A 21,586-nucleotide genomic window follows, 5' to 3' on the forward strand; every position below is an offset into this window, starting at 1 on the left:
TCAACCAACTGAGCCACCCAGGAGCCCCCAGACCTCATTCTAGGTACCTTTTCATCTGGCTGTTCATCTGTATTCTTCATAATAAATTAGTATTAAAAAGAAAACCATGGGCCCAACATGGCATCACTTAGGTTAAGGCCCCATGTCAGTAAAAACCAACACTTAATACCTAACCTAACTGCAGTTTTGACCCCCCCCCCCCCTTCCCCGAGGAATGTAACCTTAACCAGTCAACCAGGAATTTCCTGGTCAATTTGCTGATAGACCCCTTCCACTCCTCTTAGGAGGACAACCTTGCCTAACCCATGTATTCTTTGCTAATAAATTCCCGTCTTCTTTTGTTTGTTTGTTTTTTAATGCCTTGTCTCTACCTGTAAAACATTTCTTTTGTTGAGGTCAGTGGAGCTCTCCTCTACTTGCTAGATGGGATGCTGCCCAGTTCATGAATTGCTTAATAACAATCTCTGGGTAGAGAGTCAAAATTGAGTTGAGGGGCGCCTGGGTGGCGCAGTCGGTTAAGCGTCCGACTTCAGCCAGGTCACGATCTCGCGGTCCGTGAGTTCGAGCCCCGCGTCAGGCTCTGGGCTGATGGCTCGGAGCCTGGAGCCTGTTTCCGATTCTGTGTCTCCCTCTCTCTCTGCCCCTCCCCCGTTCATGCTCTGTCTCTCTCTGTCCCAAAAAAATAAATAAAAAATGTTGAAAAAAAAATTTAAAAAAAAAAAAAAAATTGAGTTGAATTGTAAGACACATAGCTGGTGTCACAGAAAACTGTAGGTGTAGGGAAAACCTCCACATGATTGGTGACCTGAAGTAAGTGTTTTTGTGTGAGTAATAAAATAGAGTCCCCAGAAAGAAAAACACAGCAGGGAAGAACTGGGTTTTCCCCTACATTGGAAGGAACAAAACTGAATTCATCTAATAGACAGGGGATATGTTAACAACGCAAGTGGAGTCACAACCCAGTTATGCTTATGATGATCCACTGTCATTCTCCAAGATGCCTCAGTCTTCTGCACAGGCCAAATATGTGAGTTGGATAGAGATGTGGTGGAAATCAACACTCCTACATCGTTCAAGTCTTTGATGATGGGTGGCTCTCATCTCTGCAATCCCCCCAGGAATGGGATGTTGCTTTTGTTTTACTAGGTTTTGCTTTTCTAGTAGAGGTTAAGGCTGTAGGCTCCTTTGGGGAAGGCTGAGAGAAAAATCAACAATATACATTTTTTAAGGTTATTTTTTTATTTTGAGGAAGAGAAAGATAGAGCATGAACAGGTGAGGGGCAGAGAGAGAGAGAGGGAGAGAGACAGAATCCCAAGCAGGCTCTGAGCTCTTAGCACGGAGCCCGACATGGGCTTCGAACCCACAACCCGTGAGATCATGACCTGAGGCGAAATCAAGAGGCAGACACTTAACCCACCAAGCCACCCAGGTGCCCCAACAATAGAAATTTTTGACAGTTTACCAGAGTCCTTCCTCAAGGGACTTGGCCTCTCCTTTGTTCAAGGCTTCTGGGTCTGTAAACATGATTGAGGGGCTGTGGCTCTATTCTTATGATTCAGATTAGACTTTTGTTCACTTGACCTAAACCTTTTCTGCTTATACAGATGAAGCAAGACTTCAGTTGGCTTCCTACCTATTTCATTTATAGGAACACCCTGATCAACTAACCAATGCCATAGTCCTATGCAAGTCACATATTTGTAACTGTTGCTTTGACTCTGCTGTCCATTATAGTAACCATGCCCACTTTGCCTTTGGTAGTTGATGGCCACCACTTGGCCCCGCCAACCCAAGATTCAATTACTCCCATTGTATTCAGGTTTCTCAATTCAGTGACTGCAGTTCCCACTGTGGGATATGGCCTACAAAGAACAGCCATCACAGAACTCTTCAAGGATGCTGGGCCTCCACTCACAAACTTATTTCTCTTTACAAATGGTGAAAGATATGTCTTCCGGACCCTCCCGGTGTGGTGAGTAGGTAGGTTTTCAATGGCAAATCCACTCCAACATCCCAATCTCCCTAAGCCTTTGACTCCCTTCTTCTACATTAAACCAAGGCAGGCCTGGCATTTCTAACACTCACTGTGGGCCACCTTCTGGTCCCTGTTTCAGCCAATAAAACAAACTGTTAGAGCCCTTGCTAACTCCCTGAGCTGCACCATTAAATACAGAATATCTGCTTCATGGGCCTATATTAAATTTGGCCTGATCTAACTTTATGTTCCTTCCACCATTATCCTGCACCCTCAATATTGATTCCCACACAAGTTTCCTGGATGTCTGTCTGTATAAATTAGAAAACTCAGGTAGTTCTTTTAGAGTGTAAATGCACTTATTCTTGGGTCATACTTTATACCTCACCTTTAGGGGCTTGCCAGGACTTACATCTGTTCACGTGTCTTGAAGCAAAGAAGTATGGTGGGTGTGGATCCTAAAGAGAAGCAACATTGTCTTTCTGTAGCAACTGCCTGAGGAAAAGCCATTGCAGTTTCTTCAGGCCATGCAGAGATAATCCCCTCAAGCAGAGGTGAGGGCTTGGAGGTGAAGAAGCTGCTTCCATGGGGGGCTGAGAAGGCTTTTCCTCTGACAAAGATTCATCAGGATTTAGAACTGCAATGTCCTTAGCTTCATCAGGGTCTTTCTACACATCCCTATTTCCAGTTTACGGGGTCCCATTCTTTCCCAATCAATGCTGCCACTTTAACAGCAGACACCTGAGAGTCTGAGAGTTCAGCTTGCTTTGCAATTCAACAGGATACGATTCTGCAGTTGATTTTCAGCAACCTTAGCCCCAAGCCTGCCGGGCACAAGGGAGGGTCTCCCGGCAGGGCGGTCATTACGTGGTGCTTACACCCTGAGCTCATCTTTTTCTTTCACCACTTTGGCCAGTAATGTTGGGAGCAGCCAGCCAACCTCATCGTGTTCCTTAGTTTTCCAAAAATGTTAGAAAGTATCATATACATAGTCACACACACCCCTCCTTGCCTCTTATAAGTGGTTAAACGTATCCAATGGAGACACTGTGTATCTCCATTGTCAGATCACACCATGGGCTGTCAGTGGTCTCTTTTCTACCAGAGTCATTTTTCCCTTTTCATTGTCTTTGTTCATAGGTATCATTTCAGGTTCGCTTGTGTATTTCTCATCTTGGCTCTCAAGTAATATTGGGGAAGGAGTAAGGAAATTCTTCAAGGGAGTTGGCAGTTTCAATGCAATCATGTTGCATCAGGATATTTTCTAACCAACTTGATGTATCATATGCACTAACACACTTCTCATCATCTCTCTCTTCCCTTTTTTTTTTTCCTCTTCCTCTTTTTTTGTATCCCCCCCCCCCCCCCCCCGCCACCGACCTCACTTCTGGAAAAGTACATCATCTAGTCCTCCATGTGGCTTTCAGAGTTTACAACTATATTTTATTTAGATATTTGCTATTTAGTTATCTCTGTTCAACTGTCTAAAATCAACAGCTAATAAAATTGGCTGAGGCAGGCCCTGCTTCCTATCTCTGCCTTGCCTCCAGGCAATTTTTCCCAGTGAGAGTCTGGGAAACAGAGTGCCAAATAAAGATGGCACCTGCATTGGCTCCCCAGATGTGGGGCATGCTGGGACTTTGTGGAAGAGTCAGCCATGACATACCTGTGCTCCTAATCTTCGTTGCCCCAAGAGAGGATGCTTGAGTAGGTCTCTTAGGTACTTCTCACTTATTTTTTCTTTTGGAAAGGGTTTTATTGTTTTTTTTTTTTTTTTAAGTTTATTTTTGAGAGAGAGAGCGCGCACAAGCACACACGAGCAGGAGGGGTCAGAGAGAGAGGGAGACCGAGGATCTGAAGCAGGCTCTCTTAACAGCACAGAGCCAACAATGCAGGACTCCAGGGCACAAACCATGAGATCATGACCTGATCTGAACTTGGTCACTTAACCCACTGAGCCAACCAGGTGCCCCACTTCTCACTTACTTTTGGAGAAACGTATGACTCCCTGGATATCTGGGGAAGTATCTGCTTCAGGTGTCCTCTCTTGTTTTGATTCAAGGTTTCATTATATTTGACAGATATTCCTTTTAGTCAATGATTTGGGCTGTATCCACATTCTAATTTTATTGCAGATGGGATGTTCTTTTCTAATATTAATTTTATTGCTAATTTTGGTGTATTAGGAAGTGAATAAACATACCTTTACTCAACCATCTTTTATTGAAACTCCCTTACCCTTAAACTCGGTCTTCTCTTGACTTTATTGGTATTACCCTTTCTTGATTTCCTGCTTACTGCTTGTGCTCTTGCTTGGGCTCCTTCTCAAGCTCCTCTATCTGCCCTGTACATTTTTATGTTCTCCAGGATTCTCTCTTTGGTCCTTCTCCATGCCTTCAGTGTGTGTTTTACCAATACCACCAGGCCATTCTCCAATTCTCCACAGACACTGACTAGGCATCCTGCAAAAGTTAACTCAATTCTAATACCATCTATCTGGAGATACTGTCAGATCCTACAGGTGAAGGCTCAGTCCCACAGGACTGCCCCCACTAATTGCAAGTGCAGGTTGTTACCTGCACTTCTGACAGACTGGCTATAAATCAGAGGTTCCCAGGTGCCTGGATGGCTCAGTCCATTAAGCATCTGACCAATTTAGGCTCAGGTCATGATCTCACAGTTCATGAGTTCAAGCCCCACTTCAAGACCTGCGCTGACAGCATGGAGCCTGCTTCTGATTCTGTGTCTCCCTCTCTCTCTCTGCCCCTCCCCTGCTCGCTGTCTCTCTCTCTCAAAAAATAAACTAAAAAAAAAATTTTTTTTAAGTCAGAGGTTACCACATCCCTTCTTGGATTTGATTTATTTTCTAGAGTGTCTCACAGAACTCAGAGAAATATTTACTTCCGAAGATCAGTGTTAAAAAACACAAGTTAGGGGCACCTGGGTGGCTCAGTCAGTTAAGCATCTAACTCTTGATTTTGGCTCAGGTCACGATTTCATGGTTCGAGGGTTTGAGCCCTGTGTCAGGCTGTGTGCTGTTAGCCTGCTTGGGATTCCCTCCCTCTCTCTGCTGCTCCCCTACTTGCTCGAACACTCTCTCTCTCTCTTTCAAAATAAATGGATAAACTTTAGCAAAAAAAGACATATAAAAGAACAAGTTAAAAAACGAGCAAATCTGAAGACCTAATTGGCTTTATTGAACAATCATGAATTGTGTAGCATCCCATCCAGCAAGTAGAGGGGAGCTCCACTGACCTCAAGAAAGGTTTTACAGGCAGAGAGAGGGCATTAAGAAGAAGAAGAAGAAGAAGAAGAAGAAGAAGAAGAAGAAGAAGAAGGGAATTTATTAGCCAGAAAAGCATTGGTTAGGTGAGGTTGTCCTCCTAAGGAGAAAGGAAGTGGTTTATCAGTAAATTTCCTAGTATTTACCAATAAATTCCATGTTGACTGGCTAAAGGTTACATTATGGGGGGCTGGGGGGTGGGGAGAGGGAGATTTGGAAACTGCAGTTAGGTTAGGTATTAAGTGTTGGTTTTTACTGACGTGGGGCCTTAACCTAAGTGATGCCACGTTGGGCCCATGGTTTTCTTTTCAACACCAACTTATTATGAAGGATATTATGAAGAATACAGATGAACAGCCAGATGAAAAGGTACCTAGAATGAGGTCTGGGGGTGCCTGGGTGGCTCAGTTGGTTGAGTGTCCCGTTCTTGATTTTGGCTCAGGTCATGATCTCATGGTTTGTGGGATCAAACCTTGCATTGGGCTCTGTGCTGACAGCTTGGAGCCTGCTTGGGATTCTCTCTCTCCCTCTCTCTCTGCCTTTCCCACTTTCTTTTTCTCTCTCAAAATAAATAAACTTTAAAAAAAGAAAGAATGAGGGGTGGAAGAGTCCTGAGTGCAGGAGCCTCTGTCCCCATGAAATTGGGGTGCCCTACCCTCCCCAAATGTGGATATGTTCACCAACTCAGAAGCTCATCAAATCTCATTGTTCAAGAGGTGTTTTTTTTTTTTTCTTACTGGGTCAATGGTTTATTATGAAAGGGAATAATCAGGCACAGCCAGATGCAAGAGATGCCTGTGGGAAAGGGGTGCACACCTCTCCCAGAGCCTCCATGTGTTCACCAACTTGAAAGCTCTTAGAATCCCATACTACTGGGATTTTTATGGAGGCTTCATCATGTAGGTGTGATTGATTATTAACTCTATTTTCAGCCCTTCTCCCTTCTCAAGAGATGGGAAGGCAGGGCTGAAAATTCCAAGCTTCCAATGATGACTTGGTCTTCCTGTGACTAGCCCTCATCCAGGAGTCTTCCAGGAGCCCATCCAGAGTTGCCTCATTAGAACAAAAGACATTCCTGTCACCCAGGAAGTTCCAAGCTCCTATGTCAGGAAGAGAGGTCAAGGATCTTCTCACTCAGGAAATTACAAGGCTTTTAGTTGCTCTGTGCCAGGAACTGCAGAGAACAATACACATCTTTCCTATTATCTCACATCATGGTACCTGGCATGCAGCTATTTATCTGGCACATACTTCTTTGTTTAATGCCAGTTAGGAAAGACAACCAGAAGCAGTTTGCTTTTATCTGGCAAGGCCAACAATACAACTTTCACTGTCTTACCTCTCAGAGGCATATCAACTCTCTAGCGTTATGTCATAATTTAGTGCTCAGGGATCCTGATTGCCTTTCCCTTCCATAACATATCACACTTGTCCATTACATTGAGGGAATTATGCTGATTAGACTTAAGGAGCAAGAAGCAGCCACTGCTCTAGACTTCCTGCTAAGACATTTGTATGTCAAAGAGTAAAAAATAAATGCAACAAAAATTCAGGAGCCTTTTACCTCAGTGAAATTTCTAGAGGTCCAATGATGTGGGACATTTTGAGACATCCCTTCAAAGGGAAAGGATAAGTTATGTCTGGCTTCTCCTACAATCAAAAAAGAGGCAGAATGCCTAGTGGACCTTTTTGGATTTTGGAGGCAACATGTACCTCATTTGGGTTTGTTTCTCTAGTCCATTTACCAAGTGGCTCTAAAAGCGGCTAGCTTTGAGTAGGAACCAGGGTAACAGAAGACTCCACAACTGGTCCTCTAGACTGCTAAGTGAGCTACTCTGCTTTGGGCAGATGACCCAGCAGACCCAATGATGTTTAAAGTGTCAGTGGCACTTTAGTGATGCTGTTTGAAGCCTTTAACAGGTGCCCATAGGAGGATGATAGTGTAAGCCCTTAGGATTTTGGAGCAAAGCCCTGACATCCTCTGTGGATAACTACTTTCTTTTGAGAAACAGCTCTTGGCTTGCTCCCGGGCCTCAGCAGAGACTAAACACTTAACATGGGCCACCAAGTTACCATACCATCTAAGCTGCCCATCATGGACTAGGTGTCATGTGACCCACCAAATCATAAAGTTGGGCATGCACGGCAGTACTCCATCACCAAATGGAAACAGTATATACGTGAATGGGCCCACGCAGGCCCTGAAGACATTGGCAAGTTACATGAAGTGGCCCAAATGCCCATGGTCCTCATTCTTGCTACACTGCCTTCTCTCTCTTAGCCTGTACCTATGGCCTCATGGGGAATTCTCTATGATCAATTCAAAGACAAAGAGAAGATCTGGGCCTGGTTTCCAGATGGTCCTACACAATATGCAGACACTATATTGAAATGTGAATAGCTACAGCCCTACAAGCCCCTTTCTGGGACATACCTGAAGAATAATGGTGAAAGGAAATCCTCCCAGAGGGCAAAACATAGACCAGTGCACCTGGTTGTTTACTTAGCTTGGAAGGAGAAATAGCTAGATGTGCAATACAAACCACTACATGGGCTGTGGCCACTGGTTTAGTTGGATAGTCAGATACCTGTAAGGAAAGCATTAGAAAATTGGTGACAAGGAAATTCTGGGAAGAGGTATGTGGATAGACCTCTCTGAATGGGCAAAAATATGAAGAAATTTGTGTCCAATGTGAATGCTCACCAAAGGGTAACCTCAGTAAAAGGCTGATTTTAAGGATCAAAAGTAAAGAATAACCCATTCTGTGGATACCAGTCAGTCTCTTTCCCCAGCCACCCATCGTTATTCAATGGGCTTATGAACAAAATAGTCATAGTGGCAAAGATGGAGGTTATGCATGAGTACAGCAAAATGAGCCTCCACTCCCCAAGGCTGACCTGGTTATATCCACTCCTGAATGCCCAAACTGCCAACAGCAAAAACCAACACTAAGTCCCCAACATGGCAGCTTCCCAGGGGTGATCAACCTTCCCAGGGGTGATGGCAAGTGATTACATTCTATCATGGAAGGGCCAGCATTTTCTTCTTACTACAAAGAGAAACCCTGGATATGGATTTGCCTTCCCTACACACAATGCTTCTGCCAAAACTACCATCCATGAACTTACCGAATGCCTTATTCGTCATCATGAATGGATAGCATTGCTTTTTATCAAGGAACTCACTTCACAGCTAAAGAACTGTAACAATGGGCCCATGCTCATAGAATTCACTGGTCTTCCCATGTTCTCCACCACCCTTAAGTAGCTGGCTTGATAGAATGATGGGATGGCCTTTCAAAGACTTCACTACAGCATCAGCTAGGTGACAGTACCTTGCAGGGTTGGGGCAAAAGGTTGTATTGTTGCATCCACATGACTCCTGAAACAGAATGCTACGGGTACCAGTGACAGTCACAACAAAATTTATTGCAATGAGAGGCAAGGCCAACCAATGGGGACTGACACTCTTGACCAGAGTGCGGTCTGAACAGTCTTATCATCACTGGGGAACAGAACAAAGGAATAGTTCCCAGATGGGGGTGGAAACAGTTCAGACATGCCCTTGCCCCAATCCAATCAAACACTAATCCAGTTGATTTTCCTTGAACTTTTGTTCCCTTGATTGATAGGACAAGGCTTTTATCTCTTAATCTACAGTGTTAAAACAAAGCTGTTATTTCTTAAGGTTACAGGTTAGCCCTACACTACAATTTAACCCTTACAGTATGTGCTTTGAATCAGTTTCTGATATACAGTGCTATTTCTCCCATGCCAAGATTCACAGGTCCAAGAATCAAGGGAGTGGAAACGGGAGTTGCATCACTCACTACTAACACACTAGCAAAATTTTTGTTTCCTATTCCTGCATCCTTTTACTCTGCTGGCCTGGAGATCTTAGTTCCAGAGGGAGACATGCTTCCACCTGGAGACACAACAATGATCCCACTGAACTAGAAGTTAAGACAGCCACCCGGTCACTTGGGACTCCTAATGCCTCTAAATCAAAAAATAAGGAATTTACTGAGCTAGCTGGACTGACTGATCTTGACCATCAAGGGGAAATTGGACTGACACTCCACAATGGAGGCAAGGAAGAGTATGTCTGGAATACAGGAGAGCCCTCAGGGCTTCTTTTAGTATTACCATGCCCTGTGATTAAGGTCAATGGAAAACACAACCAAATCCAGGTAAGATTACTAACTGGGGGGTATCCTGATCAGATGGGGGCCACCATATGTGGGGCACTCTGATCGGGTGGGGGCCAGCAGCATATGTGGTGAAAGAATTCACCCAGACATAACAAAAAGGATAGAAGTTAATTGAATACACCCATAAGGGAGTGTTGGGCAGGACAGCAGAGAAGAGACTGTGTGCGACAAGGCTGTGGTGGGGAGCCACAGTTATAGGACAGAGTGAGAAGGTATGGGAACTATGGGATTTTCCCTTTTTTTGGTAACTGCTCCTGGTTTAAGTAGCCCATAGGTTAGTTAGGGCTTGTGGCCATCTTGAGGTGGGTCAATTAATGAGCTTATCTGCATTCAGCTTGGTGATCTCTGTGGGCCTTTTTGCCTTACTCTATAGTCATGGCCCAAATCCTTCAGGAATGAAGGTTTGAGTCATACCACCAGCTAAAGAACTACAACCAAATGAGGTCTTTGCTAAAGGCAAGGAGAATACAGAATAGACAATAGAAGAAGGTAGTTACAAATACCAGCTATGACCATGTGACCAGTTACAGAGATGAAGACTGTAATTGTCATGAGTATTCCTCATTTTGTTATATACACATATCAAATCTTTGTTTTCTTCCCTCTATTATACCGTAGTATTTAAGTTTTTTTAATTTTACATTATAGTATTTAAGTTATGAGATATCAAGGAGAAGAGTAAACATCTCAATGATTTTACTTCATCTTCTGGTGAAGAGGTTGGTGTGTTTTCAGTTGTACACAGGATTCTCGTACTGAGTTAGATGGAAATATGACCTTGCTGTTGTCTTTATTTGGAGAATAAGTATGGTTTAAGGAGATGCATGTGAATGCCAAGTTGATGAAGGATGGACTTGTGATGGTTAATTTTTTTTGAAGTTTATTTATTTTTTGAGAGAGATAGAAAGTAAGCGGGAGACGGTCAGAGGAGGGGGGAGACAGAAAATCCTAAACAGGCTCCTCACTGTCAGCGCAGAGCCTGATGCAGGGCTCGAAGTCATGAACTGTGAGATCATGACCTGAGCTGAAACCAAAAGTCGGAGGCTTAACCAACTGAGCCACCCAGGCACCCCGTGATGGTTATCCTCAGAGGACTCATTAGCTCTTAATTAGTCATGGTGTCTTTTAGACCATGAAGACCTTATTCACCTTTGTTTTATTTATCTTTTTTTTTAATTATTTTTAAATATTTATTTTTTTAACTAGTCTCCATACCCAACATGGGGTTTGAATTCAGGGCCCTAAGATGAAGAGTCACACACTCTACCAACTGAGCCAGCCAGGAGTCCCTCCGTGATGGTTAATTTTATGTCAACTTGACTTGGCCTTGAGGTGCCCAGATATTTGGTTAAACATTATTCTGGGTCCCTAAGAGTGTTTCCGGATAAGATCAACAATTCAATAGGTAGACTGAGTAAAACAGATTGCCCTCCCCAAAGGGGGTGGGCCTCATCTACTCCTTTGAAAGCCTGAATGGAACAAAAGGCTGAGTAAGGAAAAATTTGTTCTATCTTCAAGCTAGAACATCAGTCTTCCCCTGCCTTCAGACCCAGACTCAAACTGTAGTTTATATCATTGGCTCTCCTGGTTCTCAAGCCTTCAGAATCAGACCATTGGCTCTCTTGGGTCTATAGTCTGCTGACTACAGATATTGGGACTTCTCAGCCTCCATATTCACGTGAGCCAATTCCATAGATAGATAGATAGATAGATAGATAGATAGATAAGATAGATAGATCAGTCCTACAGGTTTTCTCTGTAGGACCCAGACTAATACAGAAGCCCAAGCATGTTCCTTAAAGATATAAAACTATCACAAAAATTGATTATCCATAAGCATTTTTTTAAAGTAAACCATTTAGATAAATATTTTTAATTTTTTTAGAAGAATTCTTTTAAGTTTATTTGTTTTTGAGAGAGAGAGTGCGCAGGGGAGGGACAGAGAGAAAAAGAGAAAGGATCCCAAGCAGGTTCTGCACTATCAGCACAGAGCCAGACACAGGGCTCGAACTCAAGATCTTGAGATCATGACCCGAGCCAAAATCAAGAGTCAGATGCTTAACTAACTGAGCCACCCAGGTGTCCCTAGAAAAATATTTTTAAATCAAAGAGGGAGACTGCTGGGGCCCCTGGGTGGCTCAGTCAGTTAAGTGTTCAATTCCTGATTTGGGCTCAGGTCATGATCTCGTGGTTCATGGGACCCAGCCCCATCTCAGGCTCTGCACTGATAGTAGAGAGCCTACTTGGAATTTCTCTCTCTCTCTCTCTCTCTCTCTCTCTCTCTCAGTAAATAAATAAACATTAAAAAAAAAAAAAGAGGGAGACTGACTTACCTAAGATCCCACTAAAATAAGCATGAAGGGTAGAATGGAAAAGATATAAATCTAGAATGACAAAGTGAAGGAGAAAGAGAACTTAAACTACTTTCATTTTGATCTCAAACTTTCTTACTGAGTTCTTTCCAGCTTATCTCTTAACTCAGGCAAAAGGCCCTGTGAACAAAACACCACTTGATGGAGGGGCACCTGGGTGGCGCAGTCGGTTAAGCGTCCGACTTCAGCCAGGTCACGATCTCGCGGTCCGTGAGTTCGAGCCCCGCGTCAGGCTCTGGGCTGATGGCTCGGAGCCTGGAGCCTGTTTCCGATTCTGTGTTTCCCTCTCTCTCTGCCCCTCCCCCGTTCATGCTCTGTCTCTCTCTGTCCCAAAAATAAATTAAAAACGTTGAAAAAAATTTAAAAAAAAAAAAAACAAAACAAAAAAAAACACCACTTGATGGAAACCAAAACTACCCCCTCACGGACCGCCCTGAGCCAGCAAGACCCAGCCCGAAGATAAAGATTGACCTGACCTTTACTAACGACTTTGTCCCACATTTGCCTTATATAAATCTGGAAGTATTTTCAGCACCTTGGGGACACAGACTTTAACCTGTGCCTTCCTAGTGTTGGCCTCACTGAAATAAATTCCTTTTTTATTTCACTACCACACTTCTCTGTGCCTTGGGTTTTGTCAGCACCGAATGGCTAAACCTGGTCTGTTTAGGACCCCCAGAACTAGATCCTCTTGCCCCCCTGCACCCCAGTTACAAATAGAAGAGATGCCAGCAGATGAAACATTTAAACATGTTTCTGGATAATGGAAAGAAAATGGGGGGAGGGTAGATGATACAGTGGAGGGGGGGTAGTTGGCGAGGAACCAAAATCAGAGCTCTGAAAGCCTAGACTCAAGCCTAGACTTTCCACACCCAATCACAGCTAGTTTAATACCCAACTCCACCAGCACCAGGCAGGTAATTGATGCTATATTCTGAGAAAATGGATGTGAGAAACTCCGGACTCTGGGACAGTAGGCATAGAAAAGAACAAGGGAGAGATTTGGAGCTAAAAACTCCTGGCAGGAGATGGGCAGTTTCCTCTCTGAAGAAACTGAAGAATTCTAAAGGATAAACCTTCCACATACTGACATTTGGGAGTTTCTGAAGGGAAAAGAGAGCTCCCAGACCAATCACTTTCAGTGAAACTCACAAGTCAGCAAGCCCTACCCAATATATATCCAATCATCCCTAGATCCAATCAACTTTGTAATTTCTTGTTCATATATGAAAGAAAGTCATCCTAAAAGAGACCAAAGAAACAAAAAGAAACAGAAACACAGAGGAAAAAGGAAAAATGCGGAGAATAAAAGGACAGTGACAAATATAAATAAATAAAAGAAGAAAACTTTCCCCATCCCAAATTCCTATTTAATGTTCTCCAGGCTAAAATAGCAGATTGTGTACATAAAACAAGAATGTGCCTGGCTGGCTTAATCAGTAGAACATGCAACTCTTGATCTCTGAGTTGTAAGTTTCAGCCCCATGTTGGGTGTAGAGTTTACTTAAAAATAAAACCTTTTAAAAAAGAAAAAAAAGAATGCTATGGAGGAAAAAAAAGTATTCCAGCATAAAGTAAGACTTCTTGGAAATGAAAAATATGAGACAGAAAAGGGAAAGTAAATGTAACTATAGTTGCTGGCCAGTGGGTGATTAGTTTCATAAATGGTGAAAATGAATACCAAATTCTAATGGGGATAAAGAGTGACAGGTTAGTGTATTATTAGTCAGGACAAGTTGCAGCAGTAACTTTAAATCTTGTGGTTTAACACCACAAAGTTTTTATTTCCTGCTCAAGCCAAGTCTAGAGCTCTTTCCCCTACCATATAGCTACGCTATACAGAACGTATGGTCTCCACAAGCTTACCACAGCAAGGGAAGAGAGACGTTTGGGAGTCACTCTGGCTTTTTATCCCTTTGGCCAGGAAATGACACTTCATTTCTGCTTGTAATCCAATGGCCATAACTAGTCACATGGTCCCGACCTGACTGCCAGGGAGTTGAGAAGTCATAGGCACATGGATGGATATTGAATAAGTACCAACCATATCTACCATCAAGGGAAAGTGAGATTGTATTCACAAAATTATGGTAGGGAGGGAAAGGAAAAAGAGGGCCGTAACTTCAGAGAAAGCCAAGGAAAGCTCTGCTGATGATAATAGACAGTGATCAAAGAGCCGGTGGGAAGGAAGGAAAGAAGGAAAGGAGGAAGGAAGGGAGGAAGAAATAGAAATAGATACTGAGATTGTTACAGAAAAGAAGGACAGGAAAAGCAGCAATAAGAGAAGAGCGATTTCACTAACATGTTTTGTTTATTTCCATATGAACACTTCCACTTCGCTTTATAATTATCCCTTCATGTCCCTCTTCCCACTAGACAGAGCTTCTTGAGGGCAGGGACTGTCTCTTCTTTGTCTTTGTATTGAGGGTCCAGCACAGAACCTGACTTAGTAAGCCCTCAATGAGTGTGTTTAATCGCAAAGTGAAAGGTCACATAATCTTAACCTCTTCTTCCAAGCACCAGATACTATAATTGGAGAAAGAGGTGTTGCACTGGAACAGTAAGAAGAATGACGAGAATGTAGCTGGTCAAACCCTTGAGGAGAAAGGAAAATAGGCACTTATGTCAACAGAGACACAGCCTCGGTGCCATGCCCAGCCTTCTCTTGGAACACCAGAAGCTCAAGAAGGGGAAACATGCTATCTAATTGTATAACACAAAGAAAAACCAATTTTCTACATTTTTAAACAAGATGCTTAACCAAATATATTTTGCTTATTCAACAAATCAGATACGTTAAAGATCTTTTTTTTAAAGTTTATTATTTGTTTTGAGAGAGAAAGAGCAGGGAAGAGGCAGAGATAGAGGGAGAGAGAATCCCAAGAAGGCTCCACACTCCTGCTCTGCGCTGAGCCCCACTTGGGGCTCGATCCCACAAACTGTGAGATCATGACCTAAGTGGAAATCAAGAGTCGGACTGAGCCACCGACTGACTCAGGTGGCTCCCTGAGCGACTGAGCCACCCAGGCACCCCAAGGATCTTAAATAACATCTAGCCAAACACTTCAATTCAGCAAAATCTAATAAAGTTAAAAGTGTGCATAACCCATAATTTCCCTCCTGATTACAAACCCTAGAGAAATCTTTTCTGAACTGAGGACCACAAACTACTGGTAGGAATTGATATCAAGTTAGTGGATCCTGATCAGCAATTGTTTTTTAAGATTTTATTATTGAGATCTCTTACAGGAGATCTCAGTTAATTAAAAACGAAAAAGTTTGGAGTCATGGCTCTAGAGAAACTCTCACTGTTGCCTAAAGGAGAATGCCCACTGCAGCAATCTTTGTCATAAAATAAGACATAAATAAATAGGAAATGATCCAAGTATTCTTCAACATGACCATGAAAAATGAACGGTAGTATAATCATACAATGGAATATTACATCACCATAAAATGAATGGATTCGTGCTACATGTAAAAACATGAATACATCTCAATAAAGACGTTAAGCGTAAAAACAACCTTCAAAATGATCCATTCACTGTAATGCCATTAATATAAAGTTTAAAAGTAGGCAAACAATATGTTCTTTCTAGATGTACACAGTATATAACATATAAAAATAGGCATGGGATTGATAAAAGCAAAGTCCGCAAAGTGGTGACCTCTCAGAAGGGAAGGAGAGAGATGCCATGGGAAGGGATATACCAGGCTCTTCAACTGTGTATAAGATGTTTGTTTCTTAATCTGGGAGGAAGTTCTCTTATTCTCAACTGTTCTGAATATTTCATATATTTTTTGAATAATTCATCTTTTAAACAACTTTTCCTAAAAAAGGGGGAAGGGAAGTGAAATTTAACAGACTTAAGTTTAAATTCTGTCTCTGCCACTTACTGTTAAAGGAACTTAGCAAGTTCCTTAATTTCTCCAAGCCTCTGTGCCTGTAAGACAACATCATAATAATAAACATCCTATTTCACAGCCAGATTAAGTGAAATAATATGGATATAAGTGCTTTACAAAGCGCAAAGTGCTATAGAAGTGTAAGCTATTATTGTACTAGAATGTTCCACAAATTCCAGTTATAAGAAACTCTTAGTGTTCTTTTGTTACATAAGAACCTTGCTCCTTTCCTTCAGAGCATTTACTTTTGCTTGCAATTACACATGCATTAACACTAACTTTGGGCTCATCATTGTATTCCCCAGAGCCCAGGACAGTCCCAGGCACATGCTAAATGCTCAACACACCTTTGTTAGCGTAATCTGAACGGTGGTTACCTGTAGGAAGTAAGAATGGGAAACAAGGTGGGAAGAAAGAACTTTTCTGTTTTCTGTTTCTAAACTGTTTGAACCTTTACCATGAACCTATATGAGTCCAATAGCGACAAATTAGTCCGTTTTAAATGAAAATAATACGGACCAAATCGGCATGTTTTAATTTCATCGCCTCTCGGGGGAAGGTGAGGTTTCAGTCCGGGAGATTACGTGAAAACGGATGCATGAACTAAAAGGAGCAAACTGTTGTGGGGCGCTGGGCTCTCCCGACACCCTTGCGAAGGGAAGGCGGCGTGCCCAACGGTTTGAGAACCGCCCAGAGGTACCGTTAGGAGGCGCTCGCGAAACTGCTCCAGGAATTCCCGCCCTCCCCGTTACATGCCCCAGTAACCCCGGCGCGCCGGCGACCGAGAGTAACCTCGCGGTCGGGTGACGGACCCCCCCGCCCCGACTCTCGCCTGCTCCCAGCTCAGCCAATGGGAAGGCAGCGCACGAGCCGGCCGGACACTCGCCCTCACCGACTCCTCCCCCAAGCAGTTAGAACCGAGTTGTACAATCACCTCGCCGCCGGCTTTAGACTTTTCCAATCGCAACTCAAGTTCCCGATCCCAAGCCCCGCCCCTCGGCCTGCCCCGCGTTCATTCTCGGCGGGAGTCACCTTTGCTTTACAAACGTTCAGACCCGCCCTCTGCTTACCTTGCTGCGTTAGGCCCCGCCCCCTGCCCGGACGGACCAATAGCCAGGGGAGCCTGAAGCCACTGGGCGGGCCTGCAGCCAATGCGCACGCCGTGGGCGGGCTCCGGGCCGGAATTGGGGGTGAAGCTACAGCCTTGTGCCCACATTCGGGGCGCGCGGAGCTGGGGGGTCCCTGGGGGACGCCCGGAGCTAAGATGGCGTCTGTAGCTGAGGGGGACGTGGGGACGGTGGCGGAGCTGGCGAGGGTGCTGCGGTGGGGTTTCGAGGAGCTGAGCCTTAACAAGTTGGCGACGTCCCTGGGCGCGTCGGAACAGGCGCTGCGGCTCATCATCTCCATCTTTATGGGTAAGGACCCTCCTGCCTCGCTCCGCCCCCTCGCGGAGTCCCCAGGGAATAGGGACGTGACACCCCCCCCCCCCTCCACTTTCCGGAGCCACCCAGGAGGGCTTTGTGGGGTCCGGATGTGAATCCTCAATCACGCCAACCAGCTGTCGAGAGGAAGACAAGTCTTTTCGAGTCTGGGGGTGCCGTGCCCTCTGAACCTCTTCACCTTTCTCTTCGACCCCTGCTCTACCCTTCTGGCCCCTCATTTGAAGCCACCACCGTCTCCTCATGCCATGATCTAATCTACCCCGTGTCCCCACGACCTATCCTTATTTGTCTCTCTCTTGAGTTCTACTCTCTGTCCATGTGTACTGCTGTCTTATTAATATCAACTCTCACACATGCGCGCTTCTTGTGGTAGGCAAAGGCCCCCTAACTTAGGTATTAGCTTTGTGGGCCCTTAAGCCCCATATTCTATACTTCCATATTCGGAGCCTTTTTCTGCATTGCCAGCTTCCATTGTACTTCTCTTTTCTGTCTTGTTTCTAATATTTTCTTCTTATACCATATTGCTTCTCCCCCACCCTTAACCACTCACCTGCCATTTACCCTGGAATATTATTTTAATACTGGGTTTGGGAAACAGGACTGACAACCCCCTTAAAAACTATGCTACTCCAAGCGTTTATGACCTATATGGTTCAAAGGATGTGATGTGTCTGACTTTATGTCACAACAAGCTATATTATAACTGGTTTATAGGCTTTTTTTACTGCATCTTTCTTCCATGGTTTTTAATACATGGAAACAGCATGGCACAATGATTTAAAAAAAAAAAAAAAAGTGTGAACTTGAAAGGCAACCAAGTCAGACCCAGCCCTGCTGCTCCTTGCAAACTGTGGGGCCCTGGGCAAGTCACTTAACCTCTCTGGGCCTCGATTTTCTTACCTATGAAATGAGAATAAGGCGTACCTAATAGGACTGTTGTAAAGCCCTGTAATAGTTCAGAGGTCAAGATCTGATGCATAAATCTTGAGTAGTTGGAAGGTTTTGTGAAGGTTATGGGACTTTAGCTGGTATAGTAGGGGTGGGGAAGAACTAAGCAAACAGCTCTGGGACAAGAGCAGATTAGAGATCAGAGTCGTAAGAAGTTTGAGATAAAAGTTGAGCAGATGTGCCTTAAATGCCAGAAAGAAGTTTGTAATGTATCCAGTAGTCAGCAGAGACGTGGACATATAATATTACCTAAGGGTGTTAACTAGATCTAGATAATGTGAGAGGCATCAATTTATATTTAAACAACCTTGGCAACTAATATAATTGTTACTTGCCTTTTGCATATAAAACCAAGGTGATCTTCCTTTCTTCCAACTGAAGGTCACCTTTTCCCTCCCTTGTGGAATTGTTAAATTTTAGAGGTGAAAAGGACCTCCCGTGTCTCTTAGATCTAACCCAGAGTTGTCAACATTCCAATCTAGAGTTCTTTGCACCACACCAGCTTTGAACTTCTACTCCTTCAGCCTTGTCTCTGACCCAGTTATTTGTTGGGGTTGTAATTGGCAATTAGGAGTGTTTACATTCATTAGTTTGGAAGCTCACTGTTGATTTCTCAACTATAAATTGAGAACGTAACACAGATAGCAACAAATTATTAGGGGGCAACCTGTTAAATGGAGCTACGGCTGGAATTAGGACTTGGAATTGGTCCCTTTTTTGCTGACATAATTGAATACTGCCTGTGTGCTCCTGGTGGGCCACTGCTCTGTACTATCCTGGGGCATACACCTGACTGGGACATTGTTTTTTCTCCATGTCCTTCTCTCCTCATTACCATGCGTTATCAAGTGATAAACACTTGGTGAATACGTCTGCCAAACTCCTGAGGCCCCTTGCCAGTCTACCATTTCCCAGCTCCTCCCTTCCTATCTCACATGTGCTGTTGCCTTCAGTAACTCTGGGTTTCTCATGTTTAGATTGACTTGGGGCCTCATGTTGCTTCCTATCAGCCATAGCTCTTCCACATGGATATATAGGGTTGTGTTTTCTAGGTGTGGATTAAATATATACATGCAAACACAAGTTGATAAGCTTGACACATGCTTGGAAGAAAGAGTGCATTCTGGTTGTAAATGTTTTCCTTACAAAGGTATTCTCATGTCTGTGTATTGTAACCTAGAAACGAGTAGCCTTTCAGTAATGGAGTTCCTGGTTCCGGAACTCCGCTGTTTGGGGGAACTGGGATACTGAAGGAAATCCTTGTTAGAGGTACCAAGAAGGCCTGTAGTCCAAAATGATTTCTGACTCCCTTTCTACTACTTAAAGATTAATTTAGGTTAAAAGCACTTAAATGCAGATACCCCAAGGGAAGAGTCAGGTATATCAAGCATTCACGTTTTAAAGTGTGAATAACTTTTAATTGGATAGTCTCATTGCTCTTTCTTAACATCTTATTTTTTCCTACTTAGGTTCTGTGTACTGATCTTGGGGTGGGCCATAGATCATTAAAGCAGTAGCTTTCAAACCTTTGTGGCTCAGACCCATGGTGAGAAATATGTTTCATATCCTGACCCAGTACACATGTGCACTTATATATGTATTTGAAGCACGTTTCAGAAAACATTACTTATCCTTACATATGCGGTGTGTTTTTCTATTTTGTTTTTTAGTAGTGTTTATGACCCACTAAATTGATTTCATGACCTACTAATGGGTTACAAGTAGGTTGAAAAATCTTGAGTTAGATGCTGTAATTTTTAATATTCAGTACTTCAGGGAAAGGATAAGCTTATGAGGATTAATGCATTAGAGTATCCTGAACAGCCAGAAGACTCCATTAAAGGGATGTGTCTATCTATGTTTGTCCTTTGTGTGATTGCAAGGAATTTGGTGGAAGATGAATTTTGCTATGGTGTTGGCAAATACTGCCAGAAAACATCTCCCTTCAACAGCTGGGGTCTCATCACTCCTTAGATACTTAATAACATGAATTGTTCCAAATAAATTCAACAAAATATGCCTACTGTGAGTTAAACCCTATGCTTGAGCCTGCAAGGACAAGGGCATTGGTGCAGTATGAGTGATAGAGCCAGGCACTCAAAAGTATGGCTTACGGTTAGTGGGTAGGGAATGGGCTTGAGATAAGTACTCTAATAACCACAATAAAAGGCAGAAGTCTAAGTGCCATGAGACAATTACAAAGGTTATGAGATTGAAAGATTGGCCCTTTAATGAACTTTGAAAGCTGAATAAGGTTCCAACAGACTGAGATGGTAAGACATAAGGAATACAGTGAGCAAAGGTATTGAGGTAGGAATGCGTGGTGACACGGTCAAGGAACAGGAAGTAGTCCACTTGGACTAAAGCAGGATTTAAATAGAGAAGTGGTGGAAATAAGACTGGAAAGTTAGGTCGTAGAGCCTTGAAAGCCAACGTAAGGGGGACAGGTAAGAGAAAAGCCAAGAGTAGGGAATCCCTGGAGGTATTTGAAAGGGATATAATGTGACCAGAGCTGTATTAGGAAGATAATACAGCATAGGGTGATTTCAAGTAGACACAGACAAGAAGTTGGGAAGCCAGTGAGAAAGAACAATGATCTAGATGGTTATATTGGCTTGGAGGCAAGGTGGTTGCACCTAGAGGGGAACATAGGGTTCTCATGTGAAATATTTTAGGAACACAGAATCTTTTCTTTTTCTTTTAATTTTTATTTTAGAGAGAGAGAAAGCAGGAGCAGAGGAGAGAGGCAGAGAGAGAATCTTAAGCAGGCTCCACACTCAGCGCAGAGCTCCATCCCATGACCCCGGGATCATGACTTGAGCCTAAATCGAGTCAGACACTCAGCTGACTAAGCCATCCAGGCACCCCCTGGAACACAGAATCTTTTAAAAGGTAGATTCTGAAAAAATAAATAAATAAATAAATAAATAAATAAATAAATAAATAAATAAAAGGTAGATTCTGTATGCACGTTCATCTACGCAGCTGCTCATGTCAAAAATCTAAGGATCAGCCCTGCCACTTTAACTCTCTCCCCACATTCCAGTCCCCAAGTCCTATCAATACCACCTCCACATTATGTCTCAAATACATCTACTTTTCTCCATCACCACAGCTGCTGACTGTCACCAGAACTACACGAGTAGCCTCCTGACTGGTCTCTAATTCTGTCCTTATCCCTCCCAAAGCAAAGAGGTCTTGATGCTGTGCCTTTCCTGCTCAGAACTCTTCGCAGGCTTCCATACGTGGCTAGTAAGCCCCTGCCTGCTGTTTCAGCCTCATCTCAAGCAAGTTCACAACTATTTTTTTATAACTTTTTTTTTTTTTTGAGAGAGAGAGAGAGGGTGGGGGGCAGACTGAGAGGGTCCATGCCGAGCATGGAACCTGACTCAGGGCCCACAACCTAAGACCCTGACCCTGACCTGAGCTGAAACCAAGAGTCAGACAC

The 21,586-nt window shown here is 43.4% G+C and overlaps 1 protein-coding gene across 1 annotated transcript in view; it reads left to right on the forward strand.

Moving 5' to 3' along the window:
* The first annotated feature begins 16,914 nt into the window (after positions 1 to 16,914).
* Positions 16,915 to 21,586, forward strand: part of LPCAT3 (lysophosphatidylcholine acyltransferase 3) — a 39,677-nt gene continuing 35,005 nt past the window's right edge. Inside the window, exon 1 of the mRNA XM_019464642.2 lies at positions 16,915 to 17,163. Within this exon, the coding sequence (XP_019320187.2) occupies positions 17,013 to 17,163 (151 nt within the window). The 5' untranslated portion in view covers positions 16,915 to 17,012. The remainder of the gene's footprint in view (positions 17,164 to 21,586) is intronic.

This window comes from Panthera pardus, unplaced genomic scaffold (assembly GCF_024362965.1).
Source record: "Panthera pardus isolate Hobbes unplaced genomic scaffold, ASM2436296v1 HiC_scaffold_6, whole genome shotgun sequence".
Lineage (NCBI taxonomy): Eukaryota > Metazoa > Chordata > Mammalia > Carnivora > Felidae > Panthera > Panthera pardus.